The following is a 27,617-nucleotide window of genomic DNA, read 5'->3' as shown; positions in this document are numbered from 1 at the left end:
AGATATAAAGCCAGTCTCTTTGCAGCAGCACGATCTTGTTCAGTTTATTCCAAGTACAGTGCTGTTTTATTTTCATGTTCTTGACACCAGTTCACAAAAGCAGTTAGGTCTCCTATCAGTAATGTAACCTACAGCTGCCCCTATCAAAATGTAACTCCACCGAGTGAGGTGGCGCAGTGGTTAGCACACAGGACTCACATTCGGAGTATGGCGATTCAAACCTGTGTCCAGCCATCCTGATTTAGGTTTTCCATGATTTCCCTAAACTTTGTAAGGCAAATTCTGGGATGGTCCCTTTTGAAGGGGCACTGCTGATTCCCTTCCCCAACCTTTTGTAAGTCAATGGAACTGATGACCTTGCTGTTTGGTCCCCTCCTTTGAATCAACCAACCAACTAAAATGTAACTTTGAACTGCCCATTTTTGGGCTGTGGTTGGCTGAAGCTTTCCCTCTCTTGCAGGTATTGCTCATGGCTGCCATACAGGAAGGCTGTGAGTGTTCTCTCATAAATACAGTGTGAGGGCTCTCTAAAAAAATTTACAGGCTGTGTCACAATTCACAAAAATTTAGCACACCAAACCACATTAAAAATGAAGCATGTTGGAGAGATTTGTAACACTTTAAAGATGAGAACCTCCAAATATGAGATAATAGCTTAATTGCATGTTTGATGTTTCAATTATGAACTTGACATTTAATGTTTCCAGTGTGTGCTCAGTTCATGGCTTTCATGAGTGACAAAACTGAGATGTTTCGGTGATGTCACAGGTCCTGTGCTGTGATGGGCTGAGAGAAGGAAACTGAGCAGTTATAACATACTGTAATTGATGGTTTTTTTGTATTTTTACTCCCATATTAAAAATATGCAGTTTTAACTGATAGACCACATCAAAGAACTGTCCAAAATGTATCATTTTTATGTGGTTTCGTGTGCTAAAGCATAAGGAAAGATGTTGGCTAAGCATATTGCTTGATATTACAGTTTTTAAGACTCTAGGTGTAATGCAGTTATTCAAAATAAAATAAAACTCACAGAAAGTTGGGTACAATACACTCACAAAAAGAAACCTGCAAATAATGCATTTTATCCCACAAATTCCATTAACAGGCAAGAAAATTGTTGGCATCTGAAGATAATGGCACTTGTTTCATGCAATTATTTTCTCTTGCCACTTAGTGACACACGTTACCATATTCTGCTGCAATCTAGTGAGTTACAAGCTTAACATGCCTTTTGTACTGTGGATTGCCAATGCGAGAAACAAAAATCTAACCTTGTCAAGACATTGATTAATGACGCATAAAACATGAGAGATTCAGAGATGAAGATTTGAGAGTGTAGGTTTGGCCACCCTTTTGATTCCCTTTTAAGCAGCAGAATGTGAAAATCATGTGGAGATTGGTGAGACACCTATAGGCTCTACAAACAGATCCTTCAGGAAGCCCATAAGAACTGTCCTTAATGGAAGCCATGCTCCCATACGTCTATTACACGACGGGGGTAAATAGCATTTCAGGTACAATCTTTAGACTAGCTACTACCCATTCAAAAAAAAATTTACTCTATTTAACAGTTCCAAAAATGTCACTGTTATTTAAATATCTGAGAAACTTTCAAAAACATGTCCTGCTAATATGAATTCTGTAATACATTTTTGAGAAATATGTTTTATTTTGTATTTTGGTGTGGTTCCACCTGAGAGCCTTCAACTGCAGTCAGCTCCTGCTCCCTTCATACAATTCACTGTTCTGCTTTATGTGTGATGTGTGACACGACACCTGCTTCTGGATAGGACAAATCACAGTCAAAATTAAATATCCTTGTCCTTTTAATTTTTGTTTGTGTGGTAGAATAATTTTCCAACTCATTGAAAGGTACTCTATTTAGTACCCTCTGTAGAACAGGGAGAGGATACTACATACCTTAGTGTTGCTCTCACTAGTCATATATAGAAAACAATGTATTACATGGTAAACTGATATCCTACTGGGAGCCTTGTCGTAATACAGTTTCTATGTTTGTGCTTTTACAGTTTTAGGAGATAGCATTTCAGCACTGAGAACCTGTTCCCAGCGGACAAAGCTTTATTGTTAAGAATTCACACAACAGACGTCTTTTTATATTCAATACACATGTGATAATACTTGGAGACGTATCAAACACATTCATTGAATACATACCAGATGACATTGTAACATCTTCGTGTGGTCCTTTATCTCAAAATTATTTGAAATGCTAAGCTTGTGGGGTCCTGTAAGGTAAATTCAGATAAGAGAAAAGTACCCTGTAGGTTAAGTGTGGCTAATTCTGCCATTGCATTCACAGCAAGGACACCATTTCAGTATGCCTTGTTCCTGGTGATACAAATTTTCGGGCTTGCAGCTGCCATATGCCAGTGGGAGGCATAAGAAACTGGTTCCAGGATTTGTACAAATAAACTGTGTCATTAAAAATTTAGGTGGGTTTTTATTTGTGTGGATTTTGAGTGAGGCAAACCGCCCTGAAGGTTCAGTTTAGGTTTTCAGACCTTATTTTTATTGAGAAATATACCTAGGTCTCTCACCTAATCTATATTAAAATGCAGTCTCTACAAATAATCAAAATTTTAAAATATGTTAAGCCCAATGTAGTAGGAGCAGACCCAGTTACTGTTGCCTAATTTTACAAAGTCTCTGTCTTATCCTGTCTTGATTATGGGTGTCAGAGCATGAAACAAATTTAATTATTGTTTGCCAGAGAAGTTGAATCTCTAATTGATTTACAGTACTTAGAGCTGACCCAGGTATTATGACAAAGTGCTACATAGAATACCATGTCACTGATGAAAGAAATTTATCACTGCTCAAATTCTCTTAGTGCTCTATAAATATCAACACAGGTAGACCCAACAGAAGAAAATATTTAAAATAACCAAGACTTTTTGTGGCATGCTACAGCAAAGTAACAAATACCAGTTTTGTTGCTGGGTTCAAGGGCACAAATGAATTCAGGGACTCCGTGTGCCATTATTTAACAGGCTACAGTCTCACTGTTCAAAATAATTTATGTGCAAGTTGTTGTTGTTGTGGTTTTCAGTCCTGAGACTGGTTTGATGAAGCTCTCCATGCTACTCTATCCTGTGCAAGCTTCATCATCTCCCAGTACCTACTGCAACCTATGTCCTTCTGAATCTGCTTAGTGTATTCATCTCTTGGTCTCCCTCTACGATTTTTACCCTCCACGCTGCCCCCCCCCCCCCCCCCCCCCCCCCAATACTCAGAACATGTCCTACCAACCGATCCCTTCTTCTGGTCAAGTTGTGCCACAAACTTCTCTTCTCCCCAATCCTATTCAATACTTCCTCATTAGTTATGTGATCTACCCATTTAATCTTCAGCATTCTTCTGTAGCACCACATGTGCAAGTATTAGGAACAATTTCTTGGTGTTAATTGCAGTTTACTGCAACCAGCTGACTGGCTTTGGCATGTGGAATGAAGTCACACCTTCTGACCCCTGTGGTCACTGGCTACTTCGTACTCTGGTCTTTATGTGATGATTGTGCCAGACAAATCTCCATACAACATATTCTAACAGATTGCATTGTATAAGCTGGTTTGAGGACATGTTAATCTAATGGCAGGTTATCAACTATACATGCCTTCAGTGGTACCTCTTCTACTGTAAATTTAAAAAAAAGTCTTATTTCCTTTCCCTTGTTGTTGCAAGTTGATTGGGTTGAAATGATAAATATGTACAGATGTGGCAAGCCTTAAAACCTTTTAAGACTGAATACTAAAAGGAAAATTTTGCTTAGATTTCAAGAAATAGCACCAATAAACTGACAACTAGTTCAACTTAAACCTTCCACTTGCTAACACCCCAACACAGCCAGCCTTAAAACTTTTTCCAATTGAAACAATTCCTTATTAAGAGAAGTAACAACACATTCAAATGAGGATTTCGTTCCATGTTTTAAAACCGATAAAATATTATTCCAATTCTAAGAAATAGCAATAATAAATTTTAAAACTGGTTTAACTATTATATGCCACTGCCTGACTCAGCAAAACAGTCAGCCATAACACCTTTTGCAATTAAAACAATTCCTGACCAATAAACACAACTACTCTTTCAAATAAGGCAACCATTGCACTTTTAAAACTGAATGTCAAAATGAAAGTTTTCTTCTAGCTTTAAGAAATGTCGGTAATAAAGTTTACTATTAGTTCCTATCCACTAGTTGGCTCAGTAAAACTGACAATCTTACAATCCTTACTTATAAACTGAATAGCGCCACAGGAGTAAAAACAGTAAGTGATTAATTCAGTTAGTATTTTTGTCAGTTAATAGATAACACTTCATGGCTCAGCTACTATGTCACACAATACAACCACCTTTTCAAAAACTGAGCAATTCATTAAAACAGACAGTATAAAGCTAGAACAATTATTAGACAAATTAGGCAACTCCATCTATATACATATTCTGCAAACCTCTGAAGTGCATGGCAGAGGGTACATCATATTGTATCAGTTATTAGTTTTTTCTCATTCCATTCATGTATTGAGTGTGAGAAGAAAGATTGTTTAAATGCCTTTGTGTATTCTGTAGATTAATCTAATCTTGTCGTCATGATCCTGATGTGAGCGATAAGTGGAGGGTTGTTGTACAAGGGCTGCCCAGAAAGTAATGCACCACATTTTTTCTCCACTGAAAACAATGCTACGAATGCGAAACAGTACGTATGTATTATTTGAAGTGTCCTGAGTGAGTGTTTTCCATCACTTCTGGCAGATAACGTAGCTGCAGGATAGTTTCAGAATGGCATCCATAGGTGATGTACATTGCAAGAAACTGTGGGAGGTATTCACAAATGCTTGTACAAAGTCTATGGAGCATCTTCTGTTAACAGAAGTACAGTTATTCACTGGGCACAGAGGGTGAGGTCATCAGAAGGCAGTTCGGTGGAGTTACACGATTTGCAGGGGTCGGGGAGACCATCCACGGCTATCACACTTGACATGTTGCAGCAAGCTGATTTGTCATTCACAAGGACCAATTAAAGGATGCCATTATTGAAAGACATTTTGAGAACGATGAGGAGGTGATTCACGCAGTGAAGCACTGGCTCCACCACCAGGACAAGGATTGCTACCACACGCATGTTTCCCGCTGGAGGAAGGCCATAGAATGGGATGGAGATTACTTGGAAAAATAGGGTGTGTAGATAAAACACCAGTCTTTTGTGTGTGTGTAATTCTCATTATGTTCAATAAAGAATTGTTGAAGGGAAAAAATGCGGTGCATTACTTTCTGGGCAACCCTCGTATAATTTACTCGAAGCCGGTCCTTGAAACTTCATAAGTAGGCTTTCTTGGACTAGTTTCTGTATTGACATCTACATCGCTACTCTGCAAGTCAAACTTAAGTGCCTGGCAGAGGGTTCATCGAGCCACCTTCACACTTATTCTCCATTATCCCACTCTCAAACAGTGTGTGAAAGAAACACACACACACACACACACACACACACACACACACACACACGCATCTTTCGGTATGAGCTATGCTTTCCATTATTTTATTATGATGATAATTCCTCCGTATGTAGCTTGGTGCCAACAAAATATTTTTTTATTCAGAGGAGAAAGTTGGTGATAGAAATTCCATGAGACCATCACATCGCCTTTGTTTTAATGATGTCCGCCACAAATCCTGTACTGTGTCTGACATTCTCACCCCTATTTCTCAATAATACAAAATGTGCTGCCCTTCTTTGAACTTTCTCAATGTACTCTATTAATCGTATCTGATAATAATTCAATACTGTGCAGCAGTACTCCAAAAGAGGACAGACAAACTTAGTGCAGGGAGTCTGTGTAGTAGCTCTCTTGCACCTTATAAGCATTCTGCCAATAAAACACAATCTTTGGTTCGTTTTCCCCACATTATTTTCTGTATTTTCTTTCCGATTTAAGTTGTTTGTAATAATAATTCCTAAGTATTTAGTAGAATTTACTGTGTTTGAATTTGATTTATTGTGTAACTGAAGTTTAATGGATGCCTTTCAGCACTCCTGTGAATGACCTTACACTTTTCATTATTTAGGATCAATTGCCAATTTTCACACCATACCAATATCTTATCTAAATCATTTTTCATTTGTTTTTATCTTCTGATGAGTCTACTAGACAATAAACGATTGCGTCATGTGCAAATAACCTAAGATGACTGCTCAATATGTCTCCTAAATTGGTTATATAGATAAGAACAGCAGAAGGCCTATAATACTACCTTGGGGAATGCCAGAAATCATGTTTTGCAATGACTTTCCATCAGTTACTACGAATTGTGATTCTGACAGGAAATCTTGAACCCTGTCACATAACTGAGGTGACATTCCATAAGGACGCAATTTGATTCCAAGCTGCTTGTGCGGTACGGTGTCAAAAGCTGCCTGGAAATCGAGAAATACAGAATCAATTTGAAATCCCTTGCTGATAGCACTCAGCACTTCATGTTAGTAAAGGGCTAGTTGTGTTTCGGAAGAGTGATGCTCCCTAAATCCTTGTTCACAGTGTGTTAACGGACCATTCTCTTTCAGGTAATTTATGATGATCGAATATGTTTCAAAATCCTGCTACATATTGACATCAATGATATGAGCCTGTAATGTAGCGGATTACTCCTGTTGCCTTTTTTTTAAATATTGGTGTGAGCCATGCAATTTTCCAGTCTTTGGGTATGGATCTTTCATCCAGCAAGCAGTTCTATATGATTTTTAAGGACACAGGTATTGCATCAGCATACACTGAAAGGTACATAATTGGCATACAATTTGGACCAGAAGACTTGCTTTTATTAAGTGATTTAAGTTGCTTCACTACTCCGAGGATATCTACTTCTAAGTTGCTCATGTTGGCAGCTTTTCTTGATTCGAATTCTGGAATATTCACTTCGTCTTCTTTGGTGAAGGAATTTTGGAAGGCTGTATATAGTAACTCTGCTATAGCAGCACTGTCATTGATAGTACTTAGATTACTATTGCGCAGAGGCGGCATTTATTATGTCCTGCCAGTCACATACGACCAGAATCTCTTTGGATTTTCTGCTAGGTTTCGGGACAAAGTTTCATTGTGGAAACTAGAATAATCTTATTGTATTGAAGCCATGTTAACTTTTGAGATTATGTGAAAGATCACCCCTCTTGGAGATTTTGTGTTCATTTAAATTTGTCTTGCTTTTTTTATTGTTTCTGCAACAGCATTCTGACCTGTTTTTTGTACCATGGGGAATCAGCTCCCCTCTTTGTTGATTTATTTGATATAAATCTCTCAATTGCTGGTGATGCTTTTCTTTGAATACAAGCCACATTTAGGCTACACTTACATTGTTAATTTGGAAGGAGGGGAGATTGTCTCGCAGGAAGTCAAGTGAATTTTTATATAATTTTTTTTGCATAGATACCTTTTTTGTTTATTTTTATTGGATTTGGGAGTTACGGTATTCAGTCTCACTGTGGAAACCCCGTGTTCACTAATCTGTGTTTCCGTTTTGATGCTCGTTATTAGCTCAGAATTATTTGTTGCTAAGGGGGGTTAAGTGTATTTTCACAACCATTTACTATCCGAGTGGGCTCGCGAACTAATTGTTCGAAATTGTTTTCAGAGAATGTGTTTAGCACAATTTCTGGTGACGTTTTATGGATACTGCAGGATTTAAACATTTATTTTCCTCAACATATTGAGGGTAAATTGATTGGAGATACCTCCAACTATAAGTGTATGAGTCAGGTACATGTTTGAAATTAGACTCAAGTTTTATTTGAACCTTTCAACAACTGTATCATTTGAGTTTGGAATTCTGTAAAAGGATCGAATTATTATTTTATTCCAGTTGCCAAGATGATGTCTACCCATACTAACTCACAGGATCTATTTCCTTCAATTTTGCTACAAGGTAAACTATTTCTAACAGTAACAAACACGTCATTTCAAACTGTATTTAGCCCATCCTTTCTGAACATTGTTTAGGTCCTTTGCAAAAATTTTGGCTGAACTTATTTCTGGCTTTCGCCGACTTTAACTGCCTGGAACACTTTGAGCACCAGTGCTTTCTATTAGCACCTGGAGCTCTGCTGCTTTTGCAGCACAGCTATGACAATTTACAACTTTTATACTGAGGATTCCTAAATCTAGGTTCTTCCTGTGTTATATGGTTGCAGAACTAAGCCTCTGATAGAGACTCTCCACTCACCCCTATCTCGGAGGTCTGCAACCAGTACTGTTGACTATGCTGCAAGTTGGGAGCTCTGTTTTCATCTTGAAAGCTCGACTGGCAGCCTTTGCCACTTCAGATTGCCGCTCCAAACCTAGAAAAACTCTTCTGATCTAAAGCAACACACACAACTGGTACCGGCATAGGCCACCAACTGCAGTTGGCTGCACCCTGTGCTCTTCATGGCATCCAGAAGGACCTGTTCCACATCTGGAATGACTCAACCCAGTATGTACACAGTGTGTGCACTGGCTGTCTTCCCCTCCTTGGCAGCCGTGTCCCAAAGAGGCCCCGTAAAGTGCCCAACATTGGAGCTCCCAACTGCCAATAATCTCACCGTCTGTTATTACCCAGATCTAGCAGGCTGAGATGTTTCCTCTGAAACAGGACAAGTGACTGGATGTGGCTGAGGGACATCGCCAAGCACAGATAGCACCTGGAAGCTGTTCATCAGACTAACTAGATGCCTTATATTTGGCCCCTTGGGTTTTTTTTTTTCCCGTACCCTGAGGCGACCTCCCACTTGACCATGGGTGAGGGATCTACCTCAATGCAAGCAATAACTGGGCTGGCCAATGGTGTGGACCAATCAGCTGGATGTCTGTTGGATCTCCATGGTCGGTTCGCAACGGTGATATCCATCCATTCATGCCTCAAGCTGTGCAACTGAAGCCAACATAACTGACAGCAAAGTGTCACCAACTCAGCTCGCATCTGCACACAGCAATCACAGTCCCTATTCATACTAAAGAAGGTGTGGAACTACACTTCACAGACAAACGAATGACTGTCAACACCCACTGTAGAACTCTACAGTAACCACTGATGAAAATGCAAGAACTTTGTCTACTAAATTAAATTCACAGGTGGAGATTCAAAAACTAAACTACCAAAGCACACAGATGAGACTAAATAATTCGCTGCTGGTTCGGAACTTGTAAAATGTCACAAAATCAGTTAATTTCTGACTCAAAACAAAAATGCGAGAACGGTGTCTATTAAATACCAAGTACACACACACACACACACACACACACACACACACACATATATATATATATATATATATATATATATATATATATATATATATATATATATTCTAAAACTAAACTACCAAAGCACACAGATGAAACTATATAATTTGCACCTCACTAGGAAATTGTAAAAGTCACAACATCGGTTACTTCCTTGTTGCTGCTGTTTCCTGGCTGGTGGCAGCTGCCTGACTGACTACTGTCAATGAGCAGTCTATCTTCAAGAGTCTGCCTGTTAAGTTTCTTCAGCATCTCTGTGACAATCTCCCGTGGTCAAACAAATCTGAGGCAATTCATGCTGCCCTTCTCTGTATATGTTCAATACCCCCATGTTAATCTTATTTGTTAAAAGTCCCACACACTTGACCCATATTCCTCAGGAGGTCACATGAATGATTTGTAAGCAACCTCTTTTGTAAAGTGATTGCACTTTCTCAGTATTCTACCAGTATGCTGAAGTCTACCGCTTGCTTTACCATGACAGCCTGTGCGATCATTGTTTTTTATATCCCTACAAAGTTTTACACCCAGGTATTTTTAAGAGTTTGCAGGTTCTACCTGTGAATCACTGATATTATAGTCATAAGATACTACATTTCTTCTTATTGTGTAGAGCACAGTTGTACATTTCTGAACATTTAAAGCAAGTTGCCTATTTTTGCACTTTGAAATCTTATCAAGATCTGGCTAAATGTTTATGCATCTTCTTTCAGACAGTATTTCACTATAGATGACTACATAATCTGCAAAAAGTCTGAGGTTACTATTAATATTGTCTGCAGGATCATTAATATAAAACACAAACAGCAAGGGTCCCAATGCAACTCCCTGGGGAACACTTGAAGTTATTTCTACATCTGATGATGATTCTAATGCAAGATAATCTGCTGTGTCCTCACTACCAAAAAATCCTTAATCCAGTCACAAATTTTGCTTGATACCCCCATATGATTGTACTTCTGACAACAAGTGTAACTGTCCCACTGCAACTTCCCTTCTCTGTGGCCTAGTCTGGTAACTGGGCAAACTTTCCACAACATGTTGATTACATGTCAGTTAAGCTGGTCACATTCCATGCCCATACATTCAAACAGGACTGTAGACTGCTCCAAGGATTCTTGGAACACATTCCGCATGGACATTAAAGTGGTATACAGAACCCTTCAAGAGCTGTTGACAGACACCACATGATGCGATCAAATCTTCACTCTGCTGGGCACGTTACATATAAAACTTCCTGCTCCACAATCACTGCAAGAGGGCACCTGCCCCGGCTGACTGTCAGTATACAACTCTCCACTGCCTTTTTCACCACCCATACACATTTGGCATGGCTGAGACAACACTCCACACTCAAGCTAGGTAAATGCATTCGAAAAGAAATTATAGTGTTAGATTTGTTACAAATGTAAAATTTGGGAATTCAGTCTTGGACTTCCTCCTCCACTTCGACAAATGTGCCCCTTAGTGTCTACTCAGAGAGAGAGAGAGAGAGAGAGAGAGAGAGAGAGAGAGAGAGAGAGAGAGAGAGAGCACCTGCTACGTAGCAGGACTACAGAACTGACTACATAACACCACCAGATAATTTAACAAAACTGTGCAGATAGCATATTCAAATGAGATCCTATACCTGAACTTTATGGAGTACTATACAGAAAATTGTGGAACAAAATGTAGCACTATGTACGCAACATCAATGTCAGGCTGGAGTACATTAACAGCTGATGGATTATGTTTAAAACATCACATTCATGATAAATGTCAATAAGGTATTTTTAAAATGGCATAATATAGCAGCTGCATAAATCATAGTGATTAACACCATCAAATATGCTATGGGGAGACAGGAGGTGACCATTTTAACACAAGGTCTGTTCAAAAATTCCGGAACATTCATAATTTTGTGCCAGTGGTGTGTTGGAGTGAAATCCTTTCCAGAATTTGCTCAAGAGTGAAACCACTTTATGAAAGAGGAGATAGGGATGAGATAGACAATTTTAGGCCTATTTCTGTGCAATCTGCATTTGCAAAAGTTATTGCAAAGGATGTATATATAAGGGCAACTGATCTTTTCAGTTCATGTAACTAGCTACCAAACCTACAATTTGGTTTTAGAAGTGTTTTGACAACCAGAAATGCTGTATTCCCTTTTCTCTGTGAGGCAGTTGACAGATTAAACAAAAAGTTAAAAACATTAAGTGCGTTGTTTGATTTAGCTAAGGTGTTTGTGTTGATCTTGAAATATTTCTGCAGTTGGTTTCTCTCATACTTTTTAAAAACATATAGACAAGATCATTTTCCACAGTAATGAAGATGGCTATGCCATCGAGCCTGATTGGGGCGCAATTAAATGAAAGAGGGGGGGCGGGGGAGGTTATAAGTTCATAAATCTCTTGTTGACCTGTGTTCAGGAATCTGGGAATTCTGACATTGACCTCTCAATATATATTTCATTAGTTAAAAATCTGAGCTTATTACCAAGAACTAGCAGCTTTCACTGACCTTGTCAGTTAATACTAGGCAAAAATCCAATCTGCATTTGCATCACACCTCCTTGACTCATGTGCAGAGGTGTGCAATATTCTGCTGCCTCCATTTTCAGTAACTACCGCAAGAATTAAAAAAACCTTGACATTAATCTACCCACTTTTAAGTCTAAATTGAAGACTTTCCATATGGCTCACTCCTATTTTGTCAGATAGTTCCTTGAAGGAAAAAAAAAAAAAGAAACCATTTCTGGTGTTACATTGTTGATTTGTGTGTGTACTCACCAGCTTGTCATCGCCATAGAATTTGTGTAAATTTTATTTAATCATTTATTAGCTTTATGGTGTTAATTGTACCACAATTTACTGCTATGGAACTAGATGTGTAAAATAAATAAGTAAGGTATCTAATCTGGGAACCACAAACTGTAACAGCTGGGAGAAAGTGTCTCTCCTCTTCATGAAATAAAAATTCAAATAAATATTTCCACCTAAAATAAAAGAAAAACTTCTTGTACTCCTGCTGTATTTTAAGTGCTGTGATGTAGTTCAACGCAGCACAAATAGTGAAGACTTGAACAACTTGAACTAGCCATGAGTGCATACAAAGATGTATAACATTGAGTTCTTTCCTCTCTGTACTCATCCAGGTTGCATGTGACCAGAGGGACAATGTAAATTTTTTACATGCCCTACTTTCTTAATTGGTTTCTTTGTCTTTGGTGCCCTTAATACTTCTCCTTGTACATCCAATAGTTACCATTATTCTGTAACATACATACAGAATCTTACACATCGAGCATTTTGGGTGCACCTATGCCACTAAATCTTTCTCCATTTTCATTGTTTCAGCAATATAACTCTGAAACAAAACTATCCACTAATTTGCATCGGATGCAAACCCATGGTGTAAAAAAACTTTTATCTATTGGCAATTCCCAGAGCAGTCAACTACTTATTCAGAGTTAATTCCTTGTTAATATGTTACCATGCATTTCTGTTAGTATACATCTTAGTATCTCATTATGCTATGAGAAAATTACTTAAAATGCTGTTTTCCCCCCCTTAGATCTTGATTACTTTTGCATGAGTGACATTAACGTTTGATCCTTCTTTGCTTATTTTACTTATTTTGTTCTGTGTACTGTTGTAAAAATCCACTAAGAGCACACACAGATTTCATTGAGAAATCTATCATATGTAAAAGACAAAAGTGACTCCAAATGAGGTGAATTAAGGTAAAAACTAAAATGTGATTTAAAAAATGATTATATGGAAAAATAAGGAATAATTCTGTGCCATATTAGTCAGAATGTGTGTGTGTGTGTGTGTGTGTGTGTGTGTGTGTGTGTGTGTGTGAGAGAGAGAGAGAGAGAGAGAGAGAGAGAGAGAGAGAGAGAGGAGTAGTAGTAGTAGTAGTAGTAGTAGTACTGTTGGAGCCTAAGGAGGCTAAAAATATGATGGACCTTAAGCTCTAGCATAAGATTAGCTTCTCTTGTAGCAGAGAGAAAGTGAGTAATGTGATAACATCCTCCATTCAAAGCTTTGCAAAGGGTAACATGCCTGTCATTTCCCTCAGCCTCCTTACCTTTTTCCTCCCTTTGTTATCAGTCTCTGTGAATATACTTCCAGTTAAGAAAGATTTGTGGAAATGCTGCCAGCATTTGTAGTATAAAATCGATTTGAGCAATTTTCATGTTGTTGCTGACTTCCCAGAATATCAAGAAAGAAAAGAGAACAGATGCAGGAAGCATATTGTTCTTCCACTAATAGTATTTTAAACCACTGACAAACTGGAGGACAAAGTGATCCCAGTCATAAAACTTTGATACATCTAGTCATAGCTTCCTGTTTAGTGACCATTAATTTCAAGCAAAGACTTCAGTTCTTTCTTACTGGTGTCTTAAAATATTATTCCTGTCATTACTCTTACTGAAGGAATTAAATAACCTATGTTTTAGAAGTTTAGGCAATATTTTTTATGGGACTGCAGTATGAGGTCAGTTATTTAAGAAGTAATTTTCTATCACTGTTTAATACTGTCATGCAGTTTTTTAAAGCCTTTTCTCTTCATTGCAGTGCCTTGGTGCATGGGAGGAGGTCCTTCCAGAAATTAGGGGTTGCAGTGAAACCTCACAACATAGCAAACCTCTTCAGGTGTCTAGCTAGTTTAGTCCATAGCCGTTATACTATTTTTTAAAAAACACACACACACACACACACACACACACACACACACACACACACACACACACACACACACACACACACACACACAGAGAGAGAGAGAGAGAGAGAGAGAGAGAGAGAGAGAGAGAGAGAGAGAGAGCAAGTAATATTGTGTTGTGGAAAGCTGTAGTCTTTTTCATTGTAGAATACTGATGGAGTGCAATAATTATTTCTATTTTATTTCTGAGTCTGTAAAACTGAATCTTGTTTATCATCTGCATATGGTTGTGATATGATCATTATAAGTGAGTTACATTTAATTGAATTGTTACTAGACACATAGAGATTGTAGCTAAATTATTGATTTGTTTCTTTTTTTAGTTTAAAGTATATGAATGGTGACTGTGAGATGATGTTGAATTTTATTGTGAATTATTCTACATTTGTCATTTGTTGTTTTTTGGTTGCTTAATTTGTCATAATTATGTTATATGTCTTAATGGCTGGGTATTTAGAAAAATACTGAAGCACCATTTGGATAGGACAGTGATTTCCTGAATTAAAATGGACAAATGGTTGCATCTTGGAATTATTTTCGTTCTACACCTGTCTTTGTGAAATTGTAAATGGGATTCCCTTTTAAAATTTTCAAATGTTTTATCACTTTTAGTTAACTTGATTGTGTAACACAGTGCTGCTTTTGAATAAGTCTTGTAGGTTTTAATCAGTGTGGTGGTTAATATGGCATCATTAACCATACATGCTGCCTATGTTCTAGAATGTATTTAATTTTTCTGTGTAATCCTTTGAGTACATGACTTGGTCATGATTAAGAAAGTTTGTCATTAGTATGTTATGGGTGATTTTCCTTCAAGTGATTTTTTATTTTTTCAAACATTTTGTTGGTAGTTTTCCCATTATTTGGATGGTTGCCGAAGTTCTAAAACACACACACACACACACACACACACACACACACACACACACACACAAATTCAGTAAACTGTATTTTCATACTGTTCAGTGTGCAGAATTTATACCATGAAACTTCAGTTGTTCACTGCCTAGGGTTTATGCTTCAGCACTTTGGTACCAGTGTTTCAGTGGTTTTTATCTTTAAAAGGCTGGCATCATGTAGCCATGAAAACCTACCGTTCTGTGTACTTACTTACTGATAATTAGTTTCAACCAATAGACCATCTTAGTCACATCTGTCACTCGATGGTCATTTGACTGAAATTAGTTGTCCATAAATACACACACCTTACAACAGCATTTGGTGGTTTTGTGATGCCATTCTCTAAATACATTGTTGATGTGCAGTACTGTTTACATAAAATGTTTTGGTTGTTTTATCATTCTATGATATTATATTGTCTACATTTTATACGTAGTCCAAATACCCACCCTGCTTTAGCTTCAGAGTTCAAATCATTTTAAATTTTTGTACAACTAGCTACAAGGATTTGTTAATGTCTTTGTCTGTTGTCATGTTAAAGTGGTAGCTTAGTTCATTTCATTGTCATTGTCATGTTTATTAAAATTTTCATAAGTTGTGGTCAGATAGTTATTTCCAAATTTGAAAATTTGCCTGATACGTGTGGAGAATGAGAAAATGAGCATATAATTATTATTCATATAGAGTTAAGATTTAAGAAAAAAATATTCCTTGACTCAGGTAATAAGTTAAACAAAAATCTTGTTTGCTATGTCTTTTTTCTCAAACATATAGTACCCAGTAAAGTAGAATATGCTTGTACTAATTAAGGCCAAAGCATCTTAAAAATGTAATTTTGTCTGTATTGTTCCTGTAAAGTAATGATTGCATCACTGTGCAGTGCTGCCATTGTGGAAAGTGCAATTACTAGTTCGTCTTACTTAGCGTTTGGTCTGGTACCAGGCAATTAAGGCATCTAATAGAACAAGTATTCATATAGCTTATTTTCCAGTCTGTAGAGATTGTTATTGCAGTAAGAACAAGGCAAATTTAATAAATATTCAGATGTGTAAAGAACATGTACAGCCCTTCTTTCTGCAGTCTCAATATGGTTCTAAGTATTCAGAAGGTCTGTACATACTATTAAATGCTTAGCATTCCTATCTGACAATCATTATAATTAGCACGATGAAGTATAGTTTATTAGATTTGAGATAAAATAAGCCAACCCTACATGTAGTGTGGATGAAGATGGATCTACTGAAATACTCAAAAGTACAAAATGTGATTTAGTGAAGCATGGTATGTACAGCATTCAACATAGTTTGAAGTTTTGTAATTCATTTACATTTGTGTGTGTGTGTGTGTGTGTGTGTGTGTGTGTGTGTGTGTGTGTGTGATTACAAATCGTCATATAAATACTACGTGGATTCATAATAGAATATTGATGAAAATATTGCTGTCCCCCATTATACATTATAGTACAATTTTGCTATAGTAATGACACTTGGTGCACATTTTCTCTGGTTGGTGTTGCCTCATTCAGATTTTAATTCACCTTTTCACTTTAACTCACTGTTAAACAGCAAATTACTATTATGCTGTTGTAGATGACCATGAAGTCAAAGGCAAAGATCATAAATGTAGTTATTGTTATGGAAGACCATGTGAATACTATATGATGTGCGTTGATTGTGCAGTATTGTGCACATGATCTATTCCAGTGTCATTGGAAGAACGTGCTTTGTTATGTCATATCTATAGTTTTTTTTATCAGACTCCCCGTAATTTTCTTTGAAGTGTAATTGAAAGTAATTTTATCTACATTGTGTTACTATAAGTCAAAAGTCAAATACTCTTCTGGAAGTTCGTGTGATAGGTAAAAGCACATGTGGAGAGAAAAACAATAAATTAAAGAAATTCACAAGCTCTAACTTTTAGTGGTTCATTTCCAGCATATTTTCTAGCATTATAAAAGTTGAAGTATAGCAATATACAGTATTACTCTGTTGTAGATGATATTAACATTTTGACACACACACACACACACACACACACACACACACACACACACAGTCAGTGATCCCCTTAAATATTTTACTTAAAATACAGGCAAGACTAATTGGTCTATAGGTTTTGCTGTCATCCATTGTTCCCTTTTTCTTGTCCCCTGTATTACCGCCACTCCATTCCAGAAATCTGGGAGCAGGCTATTATTTATACAATGGTATGATGGGTATCTTATGTAAAGCAGTGCTCTAACCATGTTCTCTCTCTCTCTCTCTCTCTCTCTCTCTCTCTCTCTCTCTCTCTCTCTCTCGATGAGTTAGATTTAGGTTTATGATTCTGTCTCCACAAAATGTGTTACTAATTTGAAAATATGTGTGGCAAAGGGAAGAGAGTAATTTATTTTCATAATAACTGTTACACAGGTCACCTACCAGACTAAAGGTATCTATTTTGTTTTGGGATTTGGCTGATGTGGTTACTGTTGGGTTTGTTGTGCTACCTCATGAATAACCCTGCATAAAGATGCTATAACACTGTTAATGGAAACAAAAGATTAAATTTGTTGCATCATGAGATTTTGGAAATTATGTAGTTGTTATTGTGGATTAAAGACAAAAGGGATAAAAGCTGTCTAGGGCAAAAATAAAGTAAGTTTGATGCAGACTGGGTGAGGAGGGGGTGGGAGTGAGAGGTGGGGGAGAAGAGGCAGGAGTTAGCATGAAAGTGTTAGGTGTAAAATCAAATTTTAATATTTGAGAAATAATAGGTTTCAGGTGTTGAAACAAATTTTTAAAAGGTAAACAAATTAATGGAAAACAGCGTAAAAAATAATGAAATTATAATATTAATGTGTTTGATTTTACAATCATTTTACATTGAAGATGCCTGTCTAGTTAGTTGATTATCCTATTCACCTGTTTTGTGAGAGAAAACATATTTTTGTTATTGGCATATTTGATGCATATCATTTTGGGCAGCCCATTCCTGATTTCTTTTGTGTTGAAAAGTAGGTAAAGATTATGAGTGAAATATTGCTGAGATTGTATGTGAAAAATTGATTACCTGATTGGGGTAGCGTCATGGCAGTCACAGTTCTAGTCATGGAACTAGTAATTTAAATCTTCTTTGCAATCTTAATTTCATCTACTTTGCTTTTGTGACCAGCTCCCTTCAGTTGCCACTAGTGCATCCTTTCCCATTTCTAAGTCGAGAAAAAATATCTAATTTTTTTATGCTTCACTTCTCCTCAACAAACTTCTAAAAAATCTGTGTATACCACTAAATCTCACGTTTGTGATATCATCTTCTCTAGCCATAACTTAGCAGCTTTGTATGGTCCTGTGTTGTACATACTGTAGTTCCATATCATATGCAAATACACACATGTGTACAATTTTTAGACATGTATGGGCAGTGTCTTTTTAAATTTTTAATTGGCAACATATTCTAGAAAATAAGTAGCTAGGTCAGTTAGGCAGAGTACAGACTGAAACATTTATACTTAAATCAAACTGATGACATATTTTTACCGACATTTTTGTGTGAAAGTAAGTTTTTAAACAGTAAAAACTTAGTGCAGCATTCAATCATTTAATGTCCAGAAGCCGGGCTTGACAGTGCCTTCTTGTTAGCATTATGCTGTGCTGTCCTAGCTGTCATCAGATGGGCCTACTTCATCCACATTGCAAATTTGAGTGGACTCGTCCATTTCATTTCCCCCTGGAATACAAATGGCAGATTTAGCAATAATATTTTATGTGACATAAAGTAAATACTATTTATTCCATTATTTCTATATTCAAACAGTTTTCCAATTGATTACAATTGATTTTAAAATCACATGGCTCCATATCAGATCACTAAATGAGGGTTCAGTGTACAGTAAATATGTATGTAGATCACTTTAACATTAGGGAGCTCATTGAGCCATCAGCATACATTATTATGGATGGATGAGCTGCCACATGCTCAGGTGGTATACTTGCAGATGTACTATATGTAGATTGCCACATTTATTGCCTAAAGATGGAGTCTCGTGGCTTCAAAATTGATCAAAATTTAATTTAAAAGTGATAAATACAGCTGTTTGAATATGGAAATAAAACAAGGAATAAAATATTTATTTTTTGCCATAAAACTATCAGCAGCTGATGGCTCCTCCTCTTCCATAACTGTGGAATCTGTAAGATGATAATTTGTGATGTTGCAGTTGTGTGCAAAATTCCATTAGAAAGCTCAACAGGTGAAGCAGTGTAACTGACCATTACTGACTGAAATTTGTGTGCCTCAGTATTGATTTAAGAGCTTTTATGTTAGATTTAAAACAGTGTCCTTTTAAGAAAACCAACTGGTCTTACTACTGTTTGATCAAATGTGTTGATTATGTGCAAGTACCCTCTTTAACTACCTTCAAAATTTTGTCATCAGTAATTATTGCAGTGGCCAGGTAAAAATGTATTGAAGTTACTCTGGCTGTGGAATTGGTGAATTTATGTTAAATTTCTGAATTCTATTAAAATGTCCTATCATACTACATAATAAATTAATCCAAATCTAATGTGTCATAATTTGGATATCCAATAACTGAGGAAGAGTTTATGTACTATTATATCATTCAGTTATTAATTTTCATATGTAAGTGTTATGATTTCTTATTTCTGATGAAGGTCCCTTACGAGGTATCCAGAATAAGTTTTCATGATTCAAACTACTGGTTTGTCCAAACATTGATGTAGGAATGTTCAGTTATTTGCGGCCTAAGGTGCACATATAAATAGGAGACACTAGCCTTTTTGTGAGTGTGTGTATTTTCATATGTAATATTTCCTAAATTGACTTAGTCTGTCGCAGTATTTTTTTTTAAACCTTTTTGTCTTTCATGTAATTGTAGTTACATCTTGAAAGTGGGCTGTGCCTAGATATAACTTAAATTCCTTGTGATAAAGTAAATATTCCAACTGTTTATTAACATAATTCTATCTCCAGGAATATTCTGGGGAGAGAAGAATGTTAGCTTAAATGTGATAAAGTACATTGTGACTAGAGTAACAGATTGCCAAATTGTTGAAATTAAAAAAATATATTACTAATTGACAACTGAAAGGAGGACATACAAAATATGACCAGTTAAAATTGTGGTTGGCTGAAGTTTATTGCAAGTGGGAGATAGATGTGGTATCATGGAAGAAGAAATATAGTACTGGACATGGAAACAGGGCTGAGATATTTATACAAAAATCAAGGACACCTTAACTATCAAAGTTGAAATGCAAATGATTACAGTGTAAGCATAGTCACATATGACATTGATTTTATCACAGATGAGTGACTTGCTATAGCTTTTTCTAACTCCAGCGATGTTTAATTCATTCTTATGTGCTGCAGCAACAGTAGTTAACCAATCTGTAAAGTGTTCGTAATTTGGTAATCTCTAGATATGGCTGAGCCAATAGAAGTGTGTGCATAGTGACGTCACTATGCTATGTTGTAGTTAGGAAGGAAAGCAGCAGAGGATGACTGAACTCAGTGTAAATGTAAAAGTAAACATGTGGTGCAATATTATAAAATTCTTATTGTTCTGCTTTCCAGACAAGTTGGTACCCAATAGTAGTGTACAGAGAGCCCTGGCTCTATTGAAGCAGAGGTAGTTACGTAAATGACTCCATCCAAGCACACACTTTGATTGGTGAGGCAATACTCTAATTAGTCATCTTGATGTAAATGCTAACAGACCATTACAAATATAACAATGTGGATTAATAATACCTTGCAGAAGACTTGAAATTGTTCTTTCCTGTGATCTATTTTTGTATTAGACATGAGACGTTCATGTTAGTTCAGAAGTATCACAAAATTTATTGCAGAGATTCATTCACTTCAAATATCAATAGAAACATTTAAAAAAATCATAACTGCATGTCTTAGCCTATATGATTGTAGGCACAGCCATTACAATTGTGCAATAGATGAATGAAATTTTGCATAAATCACATTAGCACCATTTATATTACATTACTTCAAAGAAAGCATTAAAAAGCTACAGTATATTTACTTCTTCTTTCATGATTACATTCATTATTATTACTACTGACATGTTAGACTGCATGTCGTCTTTTGTAATTTCAGTATTAATTGGATTTATAACTAGAATGTATTTGAAAAACTTGATAAGTAGAAGAGTTCAGTGATATGGAGAAAATGGTACTGGCTGTCACTTTCTAATAGGTGATATATGGGACCATATATTATATTGAGACAATTTGTTAAAACGTGTTGAGATATTTATCTGTAGGATTTATAAGTGGCAGTTTCTCCAGAACAATATTATGAACAAAACTGTTGTTTTCATTTATTAATAGGATGACAGGCTTGTGCGTGTGCAGCTTTCATTGTAAATGTAGTGTATGCTACACAGCTCATGTGTACTTACAAACTTTCATCATTGCAGTACTTTTTAGTTCATGCATATGCCAACATTTATACTTTGTCTAGTCCAGCTTTTGACTGATAGTTCTACTAATTTTTGTGTCTATACAATGTAGTTTTCGTGTGTTGTCCTTAAAATATAGTGTGGGTACAGTATAAATGCACTTGCAAATATAATGTTAATTGAAACAATTGTCATTTGGTGATTGAAAAATTAATTACTGTGGTACATATCGTTCATTGCAATTCAGGGTATGGCTTCTGCAGTACTTTAACCATGAAGTTAAAGTAATTTTGAACACCAGTAGTATAATTACAGGCTGAAATGAAGATATTTAATGTAATAGTAATACTTTTGAAAATAAATGTGTTCATTTGCATTACATAGTAATATTTTCTTCTTTTTTCAAGTGGCTGACAACATTTATTTAAAGTTTACATGTGTAATGAAGTTCCTTTGGTACAGTTCTGAACAGTAGAAAATCAGATTTCAAAGAAAATGAGTTCAAGTCTATTGCAGGAAAGTTCTCACTTATGTAAACCACACCAACCAATCAATAATGGGGTTAGTTCTAACCGTTTTCCCAACCAGCATAGTACTACCCTAATTCATTTGCCACCACCATGTTGCTCTCAGCCCAACTATCCAGGAGTCTCCAGCCAACACCATCCTCTTCCAGCTGCCATGCCCCCAGCCAATGCCATCCTCCTCCAGCTGTGTTGCCCCCAGCCAATGCCATCCTCCTCCAGCTGTGTTGCCCCCAGCCAATGCCATCCTCCTCCAGCTGTGTTGCCCCTCCCCTTAAGGGCCGTGCCACCCCCCCCCCCCCCCCTTCTTCCGGCTGTGCCGCCCCCTCCCGTTCCACCGGCCCTGCCCTGCCGCGACTACCTCCCCCTACCCCCCCCTTCCACTGGCCGCGCCCTGCCGTGACTACCCCCCCTACCCCCCCTTCCACCGGCCGCGCCCTGCCGCGCCGCCGCCCCCCCTTCCACCGGCCGCGCCCTGCCGCGCCGCCGCCCCCCCTTCCACCGGCCGCGCCCTGCCGCGCCGCCGCCCCCCCCCCTTCCACCGGCCGCGCCCTGCCGCGCCGCCGCCCCCCCCCTTCCACCGGCCGCGCCCTGCCGCGCCGCCGCCCCCCCCCTTCCACCGGCCGCGCCCTGCCGCGCCGCCGCCCCCCCCCTTCCACCGGCCGCGCCCTGCCGCGCCGCCGCCCCCCCCCTTCCACCGGCCGCGCCCTGCCGCGCCGCCGCCCCCCCCTTCCACCTGCCGCGCCAACCCCGCCCCCCCCCCTTCCACCTGCCGCGCCAACCCCGCCCCCCCCCCCCTTCCACTGTCGCGCCCTGCCGCGTGACCCCCCCCCCCCTTCCACTGTCGCGCCCTGCCGCGTGACCCCCCCCCCCCTTCCACTGTCGCGCCCTGCCGCGTGACCCCCCCCCCCCTTCCACTGTCGCGCCCTGCCGCGTGACCCCCCCCCCCTTCCACTGTCGCGCCCTGCCGCGTGACCCCCCCCCCCCCTTCCACTGTCGCGCCCTGCCGCGTGACACCCCCCCCTTCCACCTGCCGCGCCGACCACCCCCCCCCCCTTTCCACCGGCCGCGCCCTGCCGCGCCGACCCCCCCCCCCCCCTTCCACCAGCCAGTGCTTCACTGACATGCTCAATTTGTGAAGCTCTTTGTCTTGAATAAACCATCCATTTTTTCTGAAATTGTTATCATTAGTTTGTACATGCATCACATGTACTGATTTCCATTCCATTTGGATAGTTCCTCCTGGGCCTCCCTCCCCCCCCTTCCTCCCTCCCCCCCCTTCCTCCCTCCCCCCCTCCCCCCCTTCCTCCCTCCCCCCCCTCCCCCCCTCCCCCCCCTTCCTCCCTCCTTAGAGTGTAGTAATAGAAGACACACAGCAAGAAGAGGTACAGCAGTGTATGGCAGCCAGAATTGTCAGATCAAGTACACAAGAGATAGCAGCCATTAGTGTTGACCTCGTATGTCAGAAGGTAATAGAGAATGTTAAAAAAGTGGTGTATCGATCTTTGGCACCAACCTCCATCACAAGTCAAGCCCACCATGAAGAATGGACTCAGACTTTGGCCACTGTTTTCAGTCAACAACCCAGCATATGACCGAAACAGGTACAATCAACTTGTGCACCAAGTAAAATGTCCCTTAGTAGAAGAGACATTTGGAGGATGGAGGACAAAATACCCACCTGTTTTCACTGTGGATGCCCCGGACACAGTGTGCAGTACTGCAGAGAAAGAAGACTAGTGTTCAATTATTACTATGCTAAAAGATATAATGGACAATAGTTATCAATATGACAGGAAGTATCAACATTAACATTGTCAATGACTCGGCATGGATTTAGAAAGCATTGCGTGTGGGATACTTGGCTTGCCCTTTTCTCACATGATATTCTGTGAACCATGGATGGAGACCAACAGTCAGATTCTGTATTCTGAGATTTCTGGAAAGGTTTGACACGGTTGCCTATTGCAAGCTGTTCATGAAGGTACAAGCATGCCGAGTAGGTTCCCAGTAGAGTGCTGCAGCGCTCAATGTTTGACGGGTCATGGCTCGCCTGTTGACTGGGGGACCGAGCCACTCGTGTCCGGCCCCACACGACTCACATCTGTCACGTACTTGTCCCATGTCTGTTGTCCGGATTCCGGACACGCGGATAACCGAGCATGACCGCTGACGCCCCGCCCCGGCTCACTGTACTGTACAAATCCAACGACTCTCTCTCTCTCTCTCTCTCTCTCTCTCTCTCTCTCTCTCTCTCTCTCTCTCACACACACACACACACACACACACACACACACACACACACACACACACACTGTATTTGTCTGTGTGTGTGTCTCTCTCTCTCTCTTTTAATACAAAAGAAACGTTTCCAAGAATGAGTACGTGACAAAGCTAAATTCATAAAGTACTTGGAAAGTAAAATGATATTTCAATATTATTGCGGGTAGGAGACATAGCAATTTTAAGTCTGGAGGTGATCACAATCTTCTCACTAACGAAAGTCAAGGCTCGATTTTTAATCCTTTGTACCTCCTCTTAAAAAATAGGTATTTGTTAGTACTCATCAATTACGCTAGTTAATTATAAATCTATCGCGTATCATAATGAAACAGTGCTTTTAACTGCAGTAATTACTCACCTGACAGTCAGTGTCATTGACACTGCAAGTTTGTTGCAGTTTGTGAAACCAAAGAAGAACTAATTGGATTGTTGGTTCTTTTTCGCCTTCTAATTCTCTGTGGTCTCTTTAAATGGTCTCAGAAAATGCGCAATTTTTCCTGCAAGCTCATTATCATATCTCTGCAATCTGTAAGCTCAGCCCTTTTCCGTCAGCAAAGCAGCAACTTCGTTATACTGAGTGTGTAAGGATTCCATCATAGCGTACAAGCTTTTTCAGCGTGTGCAGACCTCTTGTTTCAACGATGATTTCATAGACAAGCAGAGGCCACTTTTCTTAAAGAACCTTACAATTCATTTTGCAGTATTTATTGCTGATACGATGTTGGGGGGCATGATTTAATAAGAATTTTATACAATGAGCAGCACCAGGAATCCTTTCGTGGTTTTCCAAAGCCTTTATTACATTAGCAACCTGGTCGGAGACAAAAACAAAACTGTGTAACGTGTGGCGAAATGTCCCAATCATCCATCCTCTCTTCAATTCCTTTCATAATATTTACTCCCGTCTACTTAACGTCAGGGAATTTTGTTGTAAATCAAACATTGTTCACAGGAGACCAATCTGTGTTAATGTAATATGTTGTAAATGTCAAACAGTGCACCTGATTATGCGAATCAGTCCACATGTCAACTGTCGCAGCACTTGTTTTATTAATAGCTTCCGAAATAACAGAAGGCATTATGCTGCTGCGCATTGCATCAGCTTATTCTTTGACATGTCTGCTTATAGTAGAGGGATGTGGCATGACATCTGCCACGTTAACTTCCCCATAATGGGCGCACCTAGATGTATTAATTCTTGGCCTAGTTCTCTGAAACCTGTGCCGGAAACAGCATTAAAAGGTCTCTTATCTTTAGCACACATTGCAACACATTTTGCTGTAATGCTATTTTTATTACTGCCGGTATCTCTGAAGGAGTTGTATTTTTGTGAGGTTTCCTGCAATTGTGTTTCTTTAAATGAGGGGTTCCCGACTGGAAACAGAATAATGTGGAGCAGTTTATGCACGATACGTACCCAGTAGACGCACTGTTTTCGTCTACAACCAACAGAAATGTACTCTATACTTGGCTTTTTAGACTTTCCCGTTCCTTCAATGTGTATACATTGGTTTCAATCTTAGATCTTAGTGCACTGGCTTCCTCGTGCTGCATCAGAGAGAGAGACACCACAAATGAGAAGCCCGTACTGGCTGCAGTCTCACACTGATGTGTTTGAAGGTACGTGCTACGTATTCGGTCACGGCTTCTGTGCTCGGTCACTAGAACTAATGCGGGCAGCCTATCCAGTTAGAGTGTGCTTGCCCCATCTCGTAGTTCGTGCTCGTGCACTCGGTCATGCAGGACTCTAGTTCCCAGGTCTCTAGTTCCCAGATATGTGAGTGGCTTGAAGACTTCTTTAGTGGTGGAACGAGTACATTGTCATCGGCAGTGTGTGTTGATTAGAGACAGGGAAGTGTGAAAGGACCACTCTTATTCTGTAGACACAGAAATTATCTGATGAGCAGGGCGAGTAACAGACTGAGTGTTTGTATATTGACAACTGAAGAAAATAATGAAGGAAGATATGTCTATTGCCTTGCACTGATGACGCCCTGGACTGCTTCAAAGGAGCAAAGTATTTGTGAGCCATGGCATAGAAACAGACTACTGACAAATTGAGGCTGATGAGACTGACCAGGAGACGACTGCCTTCATACCTCCTGATGACCTCTGTGAGAGAGAAGTTATGGCATTTGGACTATGAAATGCTCCAGCCACCTTTGTATGTATGAGAGACATCTCCACATTGATGTGTCGGCCTAACCAAAAAAAAAGCCTCTTCACTCCTGGAGAGAGAAAAACCTTGGAGTGTGTAGTGAATGATGGTGGAGTCCATCGTTAACCAGAGAAAATAAGAGTGGTCACTAGAGTTTCTCACTACTTGGTATGCTGATGATAGTCGTTTTCTCAGAATGAGCTTGTACTACTGGTGATCCACAAAGGTCTTCTGTACAAAGGCATGCCCCTTGTAAGAACCTTACTGCTGGGAAATGATAAATTTTACTGAAACAAAGTGAAGAAAGATCTTCCTTTGTCATGGAGGAAGAACTAACATCATCCCCTCTCTTCCCTCCCCGCTCCCCTCTCTTCCCTACCCCGCTCCCCTCTCTTCCCTCCCCCGCTCCCCTCTCTTCCCTCCCCCGCTCCCCCCCTCTTCCCTCTCTTCCCCGATCCCCTCTCTTCCCCGCTCCCCTCTCTTCCCCGCTCCCCTCTCTTCCCCGCTCCCCTCTCTTCCCCGCTCCCCTCTCTTCCCCGCTCCCCTCTCTTCCCCGCTCCCCTCTCTTCCCCGCTCCCCTCTCTTCCCCGCTCCCCTCTCTTCCCCGCTCCCCTCTCTTCCCCGCTCCCCTCTCTTCCCCGCTCCCCTCTCTTCCCCGCTCCCCTCTCTTCCCCGCTCCCCTCTCTTCCCCGCTCCCCTCTCTTCCCCGCTCCCCTCTCTTCCCCGCTCCCCTCTCTTCCCCGCTCCCCTCTCTTCCCCGCTCCCCTCTCTTCCCCGCTCCCCTCTCTTCCCCGCTCCCCTCCCTTCCCCGCTCCCCTCCCTTCCCCGCTCCCCTCCCTTCCCCGCTCCCCTCCCTTCCCCGCTCCCCTCCCTTCCCCGCTCCCCTCCCTTCCCCGCTCCCCTCCCTTCCCCGCTCCCCTCTCTTCCCCGCTCCCCTCTCTTCCCCGCTCCCCTCTCTTCCCCGCTCCCCTCTCTTCCCCGCTCCCCTCTCTTCCCCGCTCCCCTCTCTTCCCCGCTCCCCTCTCTTCCCCGCTCCCCTCTCTTCCCCGCTCCCCTCTCTTCCCCGCTCCCCTCTCTTCCCCGCTCCCCTCTCTTCCCCGCTCCCCTCTCTTCCCCGCTCCCCTCTCTTCCCCGCTCCCCTCTCTTCCCCGCTCCCCTCTCTTCCCCGCTCCCCTCTCTTCCCCGCTCCCCTCTCTTCCCCGCTCCCCTCTCTTCCCCGCTCCCCTCTCTTCCCCGCTCCCCTCTCTTCCCCGCTCCCCTCTCTTCCCCGCTCCCCTCTCTTCCCCGCTCCCCTCTCTTCCCCGCTCCCCTCTCTTCCCCGCCCC

At 40.2% G+C, this 27,617-nt stretch overlaps 1 protein-coding gene across 1 annotated transcript in view; it reads left to right on the top strand.

The window, feature by feature from the left end:
- LOC126309736 (sorting nexin-7-like) overlaps positions 1-21,710 on the top strand; it is a 138,229-nt gene extending 116,519 nt beyond the window's left edge. Inside the window, exon 10 of the mRNA XM_049992096.1 lies at positions 13,862-21,710. Within this exon, the coding sequence (XP_049848053.1) occupies positions 13,862-13,951 (90 nt within the window). The 3' untranslated portion in view covers positions 13,952-21,710. The remainder of the gene's footprint in view (positions 1-13,861) is intronic.
- The last annotated feature ends 5,907 nt before the right edge of the window (positions 21,711-27,617 follow it).

Source organism: Schistocerca gregaria, unplaced genomic scaffold, assembly GCF_023897955.1.
Source record: "Schistocerca gregaria isolate iqSchGreg1 unplaced genomic scaffold, iqSchGreg1.2 ptg000379l, whole genome shotgun sequence".
Classification (NCBI taxonomy): domain Eukaryota; kingdom Metazoa; phylum Arthropoda; class Insecta; order Orthoptera; family Acrididae; genus Schistocerca; species Schistocerca gregaria.
Note: the sequence above shows the minus strand (reverse complement) of the source record. Positions and strands in the feature narration are given on the sequence as shown.